We start from the raw sequence: 14,318 nt of genomic DNA on the forward strand, positions 1-14,318 counted from the left end.
GGTGCCTGACGTTTTTTACCGCCCCCTATAAAACATCTCGCGGCACGAATGATCCAATAATGAAACATCTCCAGTTGACCAGCAGAGCATTCATTTAGTTCGTTTGTTAAATAAGAGACGATCTAGCGCTGAAATGTGTTTTTTAAATCAAGTGATCAAAGTGCTCGTTGCCGCTGCGATCAGTGGCGCGGATACAGTGTTTTCTCTTGGCTCCCGCACTGGCTTCACTCGGACGCGCGCTTCAATACGTTGCGGAGATCGATCTATTTATGAGGCGCCGTCAATATGATTATGTGCGCGGAGAGTTTGTGTGTGCGTGCTCGCGTCTCAGATGAGTATGTGCACGGAGAGTTTTTGTGTTTGTGTGCACGCGTCTCAGATGAGTATGTGCGCGTCTCGTGTGTGTAGAGTTTGTGTGTGTGAGCGACTTAAGTTGTGCATTTCATATGTATTAGTTTGAGCATTCAGCAGTATACATGTATGTGTGACTCCCTAGTATATGTGTATGCAAGGGTTTCATATGTGCGTGAATGAAGTTTGATTTAAGCCCTATAGACGGCGCCTCATATCTATTCTTTCTGGTGAAATCTCAAAAATATAATGGACACAAAGTGTCCCTGCTTGATATACAACCACTGATGAGCATAATAGGTTTAAAAAATAAAAAAAAAAACTACGAATGCGGATTAGAACCCAAAACCTCTGACACGCTTGACTAAAGTTCAAGTTCAGCTGCCAGTGTTCCTCGGGTTAGTCTAGTATTTTAATGTCAACTGCAAATCTTGCATATCAAGTATGAAGTATATCAATATCAAGTATATTTATATGAGGCTATACAGTACTGTGTTAAATATTTCTGCTCAGTGTCAGATATTTCTCTGTTTTGTAAAAGTCATAATATGAGAAGACAAAATTTTTATCATAACTCAAGTGTTTTGTGCTACATCAGTAGCCTTTTAAACGGCACAATTTTTCATTTAATCAGAAATCAGAAAAACACACACACACACACACACACACACACACAGAGGTATTATTTTTTTGATAAAGTGTGTGCGGTTTAGTTTTCTTAAGTACCGTTTCAAGAACCGTTTAAGCACCGGAACCGTTTGAAAAATACCGAGTAGGTACTGGTATCGGATAAAACCCAACCAATACCCAACCCTACTCTGCAGGAAGGTGACGGCGGTGTGTAAATAGTTACTGAGATTTCTTATCCACTGCGAACTGGCCATAATTATTACAGATGTCCTGTGGTAAATTACATTACTCCATCCACCCCTATAAAACTAATCCCATCGAACAGTGCTCGAGTGGCTACATTTCACTGAGCTTTTCTCCTGCTGTGACACACAGGTTTTATTTTGTTTGAACTGGTGACACTTCAAAGTTGCTCGGCTCTTTTAGAGATTATTCTTACTCTGTTAAAAATATGCATGGCCTCATTACTGATTTCACAACATTAAGTTTGTAATTCAATTTAGGGACCCACCTCTGATAACCATTATATAAGTTCTGGTCATTGTTAACTGAACAACAACACTTGCCTTGTGTAGCTCTGAGTGTGAACCAGGGCTGTACTATTAATCACAATCAACATGAAATCACGCTTAAAAAGATTTGGCTTCGTGCGATTATGAAATCGCAAAGGCTGTGATTATTTTTAATGTGCAGCTTGTCAGTGATGCACGGCTTCATTTTGGATTGATTGAGTTAGGAGAAATGCTTTTCTTTTATAAGGAAAGCCAGTTTAAAGCATTTTTCATTAATTTCTATGGTATTTGCATAGAGTGGGAGTAACACTGCAGTCCGGTGGATGAGAGGACGTTTTTAATGGATGTCACTGGAGCAGAGGATTATGATGGTATTTACTCAAACTCAAAATCATAGTATTCATAAACCAGTCGACAAAATGTCCCTGGATGACCTGCAGCTTCCGGACAGATTCTAAAGTGTGCATGTGATGGACTCTTTACTATCCCATCTCTGTGTCCAAAATCACATACTGTCACAGATGCTACTACATTTGAGTTCGTTCTGTAAGGTATAAATGTAATCTGGACTACATTCACCATGGTATCATTGTCACATGAGCTATCATCATCAGTTGAGTCTCTTCACTGTCGTTCATAAATCCTCTCTCCTGTCGCCTCATGAAGTAGTAAATGAAAAAGGTCATTCGTAGTATTGTGTATTCGGACCCTGCTTTTTTTGGCTTACTTTTCCCGGACAATATGTAGTACGGAAGTCTCTGATTTTGGATGCACAACATGAGAAAGACAGTGAAGCGACGCAACTGACACCGTAGGTCACATGATGAAGATGATAACATGATGAGTATAGTGCATCTGGATTACATTCATACTACACATATTCATACTGTTAGATCGGATGGATCTCCACGTCAGGTAGATCAGATCTGACTCGGACCCGAATCCTTGCCAGAAGATTTGTTTTGTCTGGTATATAAAACTGAGAGTTTGATTGAGAGAGCCAGTGAAAAGCAAAGCAGGAGATGAAGAGATGATAATAAAAAGAGCAGAGTTTATTGAATCATTTTAGTTGTGCATGTCTCAATGCTCAGACTTCGTCTGGATGTTACATTTCATCTGGCCAGTACAAGTGTTATTATACCATGGGAAAAACAATGGAAAATTACTGCTTCACAACATCGTCCTGTGATTTTACAAGACATTCTCTGATCTCCTTCTCGTGAAGACAAACATCCCTTTAAACCATGCAATCACGCCATTAAACAACAATAGCAAGGACATGATCATATAAATGATAAAAATATAAAATGACAAGTGAATAATAAAATGAATAAATGATGTAAATCAATAATAAAGTGATCAAATCAAATGACAACGACATAAATGGCTGATTATAAATGATTATAGAATTAAATTGTATAAAAACTAAGAAAATAAAGCACAGCACAGAAGTATGGTTGCTCTCTTAAATTAACACACACATGTTGCTATTGAGAATCCATAGATCCTGTACATGTTTACCCAGTGTGTTCAAAGATGTGCATGTGTATTATTATTTGTGTGTAATTCATGCACACTATGTTTGTATATTGCAGTGACTTAGGGCATGTTTTCACGACATCGATGTACTATAATCAGACGACAGTGTTGTCAAAATGATCCCCGTTCTCACGGATCTGTGAAAATGACAAAACAGGCTGTAATATTCATGCCAGGCTAGTAGTTGATGTCATTTTGTCAACAAACACCTTCAAACACATAATACACATGGGCATGATGTCATTGATTTACAGAATAAGTCCTTATTTCATTGCTGAAACACATGCATTTAATCCGTTTTTTAAATTGGTTTTAAAACACCTTTTAAACATTTTAGGAACATTTTAGGAATTTCCCAATTATGAACAGATATTTCCCACCAAAATGAAAATTCTGTCATCATCAACTCACATTCATGTTGATCAAAATAAACATGACACCCGTGTAAGAAGTCAACATGTCTTTTGCCTGAGGAAAATGATAGGCATCACAGTCTCTCCTTTTCCAGCAACTCGCCAGTTTTCACTCCGCATTTCATCTGTTCCTAATCAGGCCATTAGCTCCTAAAAGGATTTTTATATTCTTCTGTGCATCCTCTTGTTTTTCTAATAAAATCCTGGACTTTGGAAAATTTTTGCAGAATACAAGATTTTCAGTAAATAACTTTAATTTGAACAACTTCTTTCTGTTTCTTATGTATAATGCACTGCATCAGAACATGTAAAGTATGTAAGTGGAGAACAGAAGAACAGTGTGTGAGTGCTGTATATATGTGCTGTATATCTGTCAAACTGCAGACTCCATCCACTTTCATTGTACAGAAAAAAGTAACCACATCCTGCTCAAGAGGTCATTTTGCTTTCTGCATAAAAACAATCGTATGTGTCTAGAGCTGGACTAGAGACATGGGGTGGGTAGTTGATGTCAGAATTAACATTTTTAGCTGAACTATTTTACCTTTATAAAAGTAGTTAAGTTATAATAATATGATTATCACATAGAAAGGCACAAAGTATAATAAAATAAAATGTTACATGTGTACATTTGTACCAATTGTATTATTTCTACAAAAGAGGGAAAAAAAACATGAAAATCAAAGAAAATGTTTTTCTCAAGAAAGCATCAACAGAAAATCACAATAATCAATAATCATAATCAATATTCTAGATAAACACAAGCTCAATTAAAAATCAATTACAAATAGTGCCATAGGGCTGTCAACATTGACGCGTTAACACATGCGATTAATTTGAAATGACGCTAAATACAGGTGTAAACCGGGTCTAAAATGTTTTGAGTTTGTGCACTTTCCACCACTTCCAGAGGGAGTTGAAAACACATTGGACCGGATTGCTTTCATAGAGCAGACGCTCACGTGATCGAACATGTTCGAACAACCACTAAAAGACGCCTACTCTCCGCCTACTGATCTAATGAGTGAACATTAAGGCCCTGTCCCAAATGGTGCACTTCATGTGGACTTTCGGTCTCGTGGACTGGAATCCTTGCGAAAGGCCAATCAGACAATGGATGGGAGGGGATTTCGCTCACAGACAAATGTTGAAATGGCTGAGAAGAAAATATTACGTTTTTACTCTTTTATGACCTAGATGTACATTTTACCAGTTGTTACCTACAGTTTATACAAACATTATGGTCATCAACCAGTGGTTGATGTCTCAAACATAATAATAGTGCATTGGATAATACGATCGCATTATGATTCATTAAATAAATAGAACCGAATGTCAGGGCTTTACTGAGTCACATATAAACACAGTATGAATATTGAAACCTGTAAATTCATCTGAAACTCATGCACATTTTCATTATGTGTTTAAATTGTAATCTTAGTTCAAATGGAACATTATGTATTATTATGTACAACTGTATACATCATTTAAATAAGCATGATGTATCTATTGTCTAATGCCCAGCTGGCATGCACAATATCAAAATACAGAACTGTAAAAGCCGGCTGTGTAGTTGACATGCAGATAAGACGTCGGAGCGCAAAAATGTGATTTCTCCTGTCCAACAACAACCAGACCGTTATTTCCGGCGTGACGATCGAGTCTGTCCCAAAAATACCTCTCAATGCGCCCTCGTGGACTCGCGCCAAGGGCCCTATAGGTCTGCACTACATGACGTCACCAAAGTGTGGACTCTGAGGAAGTCCACAAGTCCGGAGTGTGCCATTTGGGACAGGGCCTATGAGAAGCGCACTAGCCAGACGGGATTTAAACTTTGTCGGTGGAAGACCAAATTTAGTTTTTTTAAAGATGAAAAACATACCAAGCACAATGTTCTCTTACCATTCCTGATTTCTAACACTCTCACAGCGATCTTGTGGCTGTCAGAGTAGAAACGAAAGCTGATGCTCTCCAAAAGTTTTTCCATTGTCTCCAGGCGCGTTCATATGTAAACTGCATTATAGTCCTTCACATCTATTGCGATCTCAATATTTGGCCAGTTGATAATACCTATAATATCAAAATCGACTGCTGGCGGTAGATCCTTTTCCTATTTAGTACCTAAACTCTGGAACAGTCTTCCTAACATTGTCCGGGAAGCAGACACACTCTGTCAGTTTAAATCTAGACTAAAACGCATCTCTTTAACCTGACATTCATATAGAACACTATACAGTTCTATTATTCAAATCAGTTAGATGATTATTAAGCTGCACAGTTTAGGTCAGCCGGAACCGGGAACCCTTCCTATAACACCTGATGTACTCTTACATCATAAGAACAGTGGCGTCTACGCTAATATTAGTCTCTCTGTTTATCCCGAGGTTTACCGCAGTCCGCCGGATCCAGGCCGAATCCAGATCTGATGAAGGACCTGGACACGACGACAAGGCAGTCCTGAATTGTCAGCTAGTCTCTCCCCTGTGAAGGCCTCCTTCCCTTCCCTTTACCATCAGATAAAATGTTGTTAAATAATTCCAGTTCAACATGGCTATGCACTGTAAAGCTGCTTTGAAATGATCTATGTTGTTAAAAGCGATATATAAATGAAGGTGACTTGACTAAATCTGATGGTTTACTTTGCTGGATATAGCAAATGGTGATAAAATGAACATGTTAAACTAGACAAATGATGTATGGTTAATTTTACGGCAAGTGTGCGATTTAATCACGATAAAAAAAAAATGAATTTATTGACAGCCCTATTGACAGTCTAATGACATTCATTGATTCTATATTTGTAAAGTGAGAAATGAAATACTCACACGTTCCTGTTCATCAAGATATTTAAATTTCGCCTTTGAGAAATCTGTCAGTATACACCTAGCAAGCCAATCAATGGTATAATTCACCTACAGTCGCCCACAGATAAATTAAAAAGAGAATAGCATTAGTTTTTTTTTTTTTTTTGAAGGGCTATATATAATTTTTCTATATATTTTAAAAAATATGTCAGTTCTAGTTCCTCCCCTTTATAACCCTAATTATTACATTTCTATATACAAAAACTCTTCTTACCACGCTTACAAACGACAATAGTCCACCCACGCTGATAATTGTTGTTAAAAAACAGAATTGTTTTGCCTGTACAAAGATCAAAAACAAAAAAACACTTAATGTACATGTCTCAAACAACTTTGGTTCTAATTCATTTAGTCACTATGAGTTGGGATCATGCCTGAGAATTGGGATCGTGCCTGAGAGTCCTATCTCCTTTGAATGTTAATGTACCTTTGTTAATGGACATTGGCGGGTGAGTTTTGCATTGCGTACCACTCCCTGTGCTGCCTGTATATAGGAAGCGAGCAGTCAGAGATATGAGACGGTGCGTCGCGCAGGTGTCGCTCATTAGTAATCACGCCACCGGCCTCGTGCCTCTCTCTCCCATCCCTTGGTCTTGTCCTGCTCACCACAGATACATTTCCTCATTCTCTGGGTCCCAAAAAGGCGCTAACTGTGAGCCGTGTAATGCCTCGCCCCTCTCAGTCCCCTCTTTCATTGCCAGCAGCGTTGAAACACAAACCTTTCCTACACTTCACATCATGTGACTGACATACCAGTACAAATTCATCCCCTTCGGGCTGTCCCCGTCGCCCCACGTCTTTAAGAAGGTCGCAGTGGCCACTCCTTAACCATCTACGGGAAGTGGGTGTTCGCATCCACAACTATCTCGACGACTGGTTAATCTTGGCCCACTCGCGAGATCAGTTGTGCGAATCGCAGGGACCTGGTGCTTAGACACCTCAGCCATCTAGGGCTTTAGTTCAACTGGGAAAAGAGCAAACTCTCCCCCAAGCAGAGGATCTGTTTTCTCGTTATGGAGTTGGATTCGGTCCTGAATGGCTCATCTCAAGAACGAGAGTGCTCAGTCAGTGCTGATCTGCTTAAATTTGGTCAAGGGCAGGACAGCGGTCTCACTGAAATTATTTCAAAGGCTCTTGGGGCATATGGCATATCACAGTTACGCTGCTCTTATTGCTTCATATGAGACCACTTCAGCATTGGTTACACGACCGAGTCCTGAGATAGGCATGGCACCGTGGCACTCTCTGAGTGACCATCACTCCAACCTACCGCTAAGCTTTCAGCCCGTGGTCAGACCTTGCTTTTCTATGGGCCGGAGTTCCCTAGAACAAGTTTCCAGGCTTGTTGTTGTCTCAATAGATTGGCTGGGGTGGCGTGTGCCTTCACCACTGGCTGGGGTGGCGTGTGCAACAGGCATGCTACCTTGGGCTCCTGGACAGGACCTTGACTGCAGTAGCTTTTCAATTGCCTAGCTTATCACTTGAGTTACTAACAATGTTCCTTGCCCTCCGCCAGTTTCTACGTTGCTGCGGCACAAGCATATACTGATCCGGACAGACAACACATTGACTGTTGCATACATCAACCGTCAAAGTGGTCTACACTCCTGTCACATAACACAACTCGCCATGCCATCTCCTCATCTGGAGTCAGAAGCGATGCAGGTTATATTCCAGGCAAGCTCAATCCTGCAACCAACGCGCTCCCACAACAGCTCACACTCCCGGGAGAGTAGAGACTCCACCCCAAGGTGGTCCAGCTAATTTGGAGGCGCTTCGGAACCACTCAGGTAGACATGTTTGCTGCTCTGGACACGTCCCACTGCCAGTTGTTCTATTGCCTGACTGAGGGAACCCTCGGCACAAATGCACTGGCACACAGCTGGCCCCAGGGCCTATGGAAAGTATGCATTTCCCCTAGTGAGCCTAATCATACAGTCCCTGTGCAAGGTCAGGAAGGACTAGGAGCAGGTCTTGCTGGTAGCACCATATTGGCCCACCCGGACCTGGTTCCCGGAACTTATACTCCTCCCCCCTCCCTGGCACATTCCCCTGAGGAAGGACCTGCTTTCTCAGGCACCGGGCACCATATGGCAGTGAGTCATTCTTTCCTTTCTGCAAGATGGGTAAAAGGCACACTATGCAGTTTCCGTTTTTCTCAAACAGCGACCCCTAGAGTTGCTGTAGAGTACTTGTATTTAACGTTACTGTCATAAATACCATTCACGCATTGCCATCTCTGCACTCTTCTGACTGCGCTTTCTTCGTTTTCTTCGTCGACTAAAATGACTTGCCATGATTCACGTCTGAAATGCGTGCTAGTGTCTTCCATAGAGGCTGCTTCATATGTTGTTGATGTATGTGACGTTGTGCCGTAAAGCAAGTCGTGATTCTCGCGAGATTTGTTGGAGTGCCACCTCTCAAACCTGCATTGCTGGTTTTGCCAGCGGCAATTGCATGTGTCTCACGGTGAATGCGTGAGAGTTGGCGGGTGGTCGTCTATGATAACAGGAGGTCCTCCAGTAGGTGCTCGTGCTTCCATGGCGGTTTCAGTTGTGCTTCATCCTCCTTTGGCATGGCAACAAACAACCATTACACTGAAATAGAGTGCGCGCCGTGCGGAGCGTACGTAATGCAATCTAGGAGCAGTGATTTGCCAAACCTCCCTTATTGCAGTCGCACACATTTCTTCTGATTTTATTTTGTAGTAACGAGTAACGAAGATGCTTAGTGAAAATATATCGGAGTAAAAGTATACATTTTATCTAGGAAATGTAGTGGAGTAAAAGTAAAAGTTGAAATAAATTTAGATAGTGAAGTAAAGTACAGATACGTGAAATTTCTACTTAAGTACAGTAACGAAGTATTTGTACTCCATTACATTACAACACTGCACATCACAACGCAGTAGAAAGTAAGTCTGTGGGAAAGCACGACCTGGTCATCAGGTTCCTGAGCGGTGCGAGGAGGTTGTACCTGTTGGATCTCTTAAGATCCTGTCTCTTAAGCAAGCGCTCACTTGCATTAAGAGGATCGGGACCTGCAAACATTTTTGGTCAACGAAACGTGCCTGGATATGTGCCCAAAGTTCCCACCACTCCTTTCAGGGACCAGTGGCCTCCTCCTGGGCGTTGATGCACAGCACCTTGCTGGCAGACATCTGCAGAGCTATGGGCTGGGTGACACCTAACACGTTTGCAAGGTTCTACAACCTCCAAATTGAGCCTGTTTCTTCCTGTGTGTTGTCTACAAACAGATGATATATGGGTGGATGGGCTCGGTGTCCGGCTTGCAGTGCCTTTCCTCTCCTAGGACGGGATACGTGTTATTTTGCTCCACAGGTGAGTCCCCAAATGGCGAACCCTGCTTGGTGTTCCTCCAGCACTTCGCCAGGTATATCACTTTTGTGCATGCCCGGTGGTCAGCACCTATGCTAGACAAGGTCCCTATATGTTGTAATTCCCTTCGGGTGATCCCATATGTGTATTCTTCCATGGTGCGGCTTCCCGGTTGGCAAGCCCATGTCTTTCTCTTGGCAGAGCCGCTCTGCCGTCCATGTTGGTGTTGCCACCACCCTAGCTAGGTTGGATCCTCTGCAGGGACCCCTTCCATTTGTAGTACTGCCCTCTAGACAGTCCATATGTGTAACTCCACATGCTACCTCCCTACGGGCAGGATGTGGTCTCTGTAGCGTCCCTTTCTGGATGTATTAGGCACGCTTTCCCAGTGTTTGGGTCAAGTAGGAACAGCAGTGATTGACTTCTTTAAGTAAGCCCTGTCCAAGGGGTGCGGGAGGATCAGGCGGCTTATGCGGAGCACTGGAAGGTGCAGCAATTGTGGCGTTTTTCTGAGTGATCCCAATTAATCAGGCACTGACGTAACTCGTAGTGACTGACTGAATGAGAACGTTGATGTTACCTATTGTAACCCTGTTCCCTGAAGGAGGAAATGGAGACGTTACTTCCCATCGTCACAATCCCTGTGCTCACCGTTGAGCTACCGTCTCTCTGCTTGATTTCTATAGCACAGGGCATGGTTTACGATGCAAGTCTCGCTTGCCAATGTCCATTTGCTGGTTCTGTTAACACAAGAAGGTTATAGGACTCTCAGGTGAGACCCTAATTCGTTAGGCACTGACGTAATGTCTTCGTTCCCTCCTTCAGGGGTTACAATAGGTAACCTAGATGTTTTGTTCTCTGAAAATATAACTGTATTGGAGGGGGTGAATTGGAATCCTTTGCTGCTTCAAAGTATATGTAATGAGTGATTATAATCAAGGTATTAATCAATATTTTTCCTTCTAAATATCAAATGAGTTGAATGACTTCTCTGGAGATTTTACTTTGTTATAGAAGTTACCAGTGTGATTACTGAAATGTTCTTTTCATGTATTCTTTAATGTCAGTATTTGATATCTGAATGCAGTAACAATGCTTGCCTATTTATCCTGGCTTCCAGAAATGAAATAGGGACTGGTTTTGTGTTTGAGAAAGGTCTTCAACGTGTTAAAACATATAGGGGTCATTGAAGTCTATAGTTTAAGGGACCATTTCTCAGTTAAAGCCTTACTTTCCATTTAGACTAAAGTTTCCTATATCCTTGAGAGAAAGAACTTGTTATCTTGATGTTTTGAGATGAGACTCCTGTTTATAGTTAGAGTCTGGCCAAATCCAACCTTTGGAAAAGCTGTGTGTCGATGTGTGTGTTAGTCTTTTTGGTTACAGGTTAAGGAACCACTGGCATTATTGGAGATTTACTGAGTTGTTGTTCGGGACATGCTGGCTGCCAACATCCCAAATCTGCGACCTGGAAGGTCATGACGTGCCTAACTTCAGGGCCAGAGTGTCAGCTGCATAATCTATGGAGATATGCTATATAGATATGATATAATCTATTCTATCTGAATATGTGTGGAAAATTACTATGTTTATCAATTTCTTAGCCAATCAGAATCATTCAGCCTGTAAGCAATGATGTAGCTTAGACTTTGGAAATGGTATAACTGCTGTGATCTTTTTGTAACTGTAAGCAGGGCTGCCTCCGAACTCCTGTGTGAGTCTTGAAGCTGACCTCTGCTGATGAAACTGCAAACTATCTTCAGTAAAACATTTCTTCAATTTTTTATAATTCTGACTCCGGGTCTTCTTTCAAACATCTGGTCCTTGGGTCCTAAACTGTTAACCCCTAACAGCATTATATTAAGTTTAATGTCATTAACAAAGGTTGAACTGTCCTTATTTGGAAAACTCACCTGGCCATAAACCAGAACATCTAAACGAATGCCATATCCCTTGATCAGGGTCCTGGTGTCCTTGCCATCACTGTTCTTGTAGTATTTAGCAAATCTGTAAAGATTACACAAAAACACCCATTTATTTGCAACATTTGTTCACTTCTTCTGAAGAATCATCTTTACTAGTTACTGTTAGACTGGAACCAAGCTGTCTAGACTCAGAAAGGGCTACACTCTTAGAAAACAAAGGACTTTTATGGAAATTAGCTTTTCCCTGAATTTATTTACAATTAAATAAAAAAAAATTATTATGTGTGTTTCTGGCTCCAGGCTGATGCTAAATTACGTTGAGATTGTTAATTTGTCTATACCATATAGAATAGATATAAATTTAGGTATGTTGCAAATTAGCGATAACAGGCATTTAGGGTTATTTTTTTTACAAAATGGTAAAATTAATAAAACACATTTTCCCATCTCAGGTATGTAGATTTTATTCATGGCACAAAGTTGTTAGTTGTTTTTTTTTTTGTTTGTTTTGTTTTTTTTGGCTGAAACCATCTAAATACGGCATTATTATATGTAGCCATTATAGCCCAATCCAGCCATTATGGACGAATGTCGCGAATTTGCTACAAACAGAAATCTACAAAGTACGTAAAAAATATTCGTCACATGAAGTCTATATGAAAAACATAGCTATAGAGGCAATCAATAAACTGGTACATATTTTTATCTTAGCACAACTTAACTTATTTTGGGCAATTTCTCCACATTTGCGCCCTTGATATGCGGATTTTGCAAACCAAAATATTAGCTTCTGTGAACCTGATGTAGTTCCCATTCCGACCGCTCCTACGAGAAACCAGTGCGTGCAAAAGGTTCCTAGGTATGTATCGAATGTGCACAAACAGGCATTGGGGGAAAACACACGCTATCTCGCCTGCAGTCTGAATGGAAGGGGTTTGTTGCAAATTCACGACAGTCGGCGTTAAGGGGTTTTAAACTCTCTTCAACATGGGCATCCTTATCACTGAGTCACTGAGTCAATCATAATTTAATTATAAAGCCCAAAAACAACAGTGGTTGAGCATTGCGCTGAACAATATAATTAAGACAAAAAACAATATGACAATAAGACACAAACACACAATTGATGTTTAGACAAACCCCATTTGACTCAGTGACTATAAGCCTTCTCAAAGAGAGGTTTTTAATTTTGCTTTAAAGGTGCAATGTGTGATATTTCTGAGGATCTATTGACAGAAATGCAATATAAGATCCATAACTATGTTTTCAGTGGTGTATAAAGACCTTACTTAATGAACTGTTATGTTTGATTTACCTTAGAATGAATAATTTATATCTACATAAGTGCAGGCACCCCCTTCTATGACAGTGACGTCATGTTTCTACCATAGCCGACAGCGAACAAACAGCGCTACAGAGCGTGTTTCGTCACTAACTTGAATGAGAAGCAGCAGAAAAAGATGCAGCAGAATACTCAGGTTGTCCCTGACACTGCAAACGTGGAGAAAAACATGCTGTCTGAACGACGCCTTGGACATCGTAACGTTAGCTATTTCCCCTTACCTAGCTGCTTTGATGCTCTTATCCATAGGTCTTATCTTATACTAACTAGCATGGAAACAGGCTATGGTTGTCACGTTTCTGTTTGTTTTTGGACTGTTTTTGTGATTTGTATTCAGCTCATTAATTCATCTGTCTCACATGTGCCCTGTTAATCACCTCATTTAGTTATCTCGTTTGTTTTGCCCCAGCTGTGTCTTATTTCCCTGATCTGTTTCCTTGTGTATTTAAGTCCTGTGTGTTCCTTCAGTCTTTGTCGGTCATTGTAGTGTCAAGGTCGGTGTTGAGTGTTGTTGTGATTCTGAGTTCCTGAGTATTCATGTAATCTGAGTTTGTGAATAAACCAGATGTATTAAAATCCTGTCTCATCGTCTTCGGCCTGCAATACCCTAACAATGGTAAAGTCAGTGAATAAAAGACTAACACAATGATGAACAAGTAAAAATAACAATCGCAATTGCATGTGGTTTTACTGAATAATTAAGTAAATATAATTTAATATAAAATATAATATAAAGAAACCTCATTGCTTGACTTGCTACTCTCTGCTGACTCAGACAACGAAATCTTCCGATCCTATGTCGGCCACCGTAGCTTCTCATTCAAGTTTGCAATTTGAAGGATTGGCCGCGAGTGACTGACTGTTTGCAATTCGCAAACTCACCACTAGATGTCGCTAAAAATCACACACTGCAACTTTAAAGGGATAGTTCACCCAAAAATGAAAATTCTGTCATCATTTACTCACCCTCAAGTTGTTTGCAAAGAGTGTAAGTCGGGGTGAAGTGTTCATATTTGCGAGTGCCAGTCAGAAGTCTAGCAGCTATGTTTTGGACTGTTTGTAAGTGATTTATATAGGATTGGCTAATACCTATATACATTGAGTTGCAGTAGTCTAGTCGAGATGAGATAAAATCATGTATTAAAGCCTCAAACTCAAGGAGTCTGAGGCTGAAAGAAACATACTTGTTACTAACAAAACCTTGGTTCCCTGAAATAACAGGAATGAGTATTGCGTCGCTAAATGCTTTGGGAAATCTACTTTTTCTCCAAATACTGAAGCCATATTGAGTCACGCAGTGAAACTTCATGAACCTATGGGTCTTCAGCCCATCTGAACTGAAGTGGGCAGAGCACTCTATATATACTCTTAAGGCCTGAATAGGGCAGAATAAGTGCAAATCTT

The 14,318-nt window shown here is 40.7% G+C and overlaps 1 protein-coding gene across 1 annotated transcript in view; it reads right to left on the reverse strand.

Annotated features, from left to right (window-relative positions):
• Positions 1 to 2,525: 2,525 nt before the first annotated feature.
• The window catches only part of LOC308693394 (P2X purinoceptor 4a-like), a 42,976-nt gene continuing 31,183 nt past the window's right edge, over positions 2,526 to 14,318 (reverse strand). The window contains exons 9-12 of the mRNA XM_081370280.1: positions 11,561 to 11,654; positions 6,524 to 6,589; positions 6,271 to 6,357; positions 2,526 to 3,169 (exon numbers count right to left, since the gene is read on the reverse strand). Coding sequence (XP_081226406.1) covers positions 3,128 to 3,169; positions 6,271 to 6,357; positions 6,524 to 6,589; positions 11,561 to 11,654 — 289 coding nt within the window. The 3' untranslated portion in view covers positions 2,526 to 3,127. The remainder of the gene's footprint in view (positions 3,170 to 6,270; positions 6,358 to 6,523; positions 6,590 to 11,560; positions 11,655 to 14,318) is intronic.

The sequence above is a fragment of the Scardinius erythrophthalmus genome (genome assembly GCF_964197995.2).
Source record: "Scardinius erythrophthalmus genome assembly, chromosome: 7".
Taxonomy (NCBI): domain Eukaryota; kingdom Metazoa; phylum Chordata; class Actinopteri; order Cypriniformes; family Leuciscidae; genus Scardinius; species Scardinius erythrophthalmus.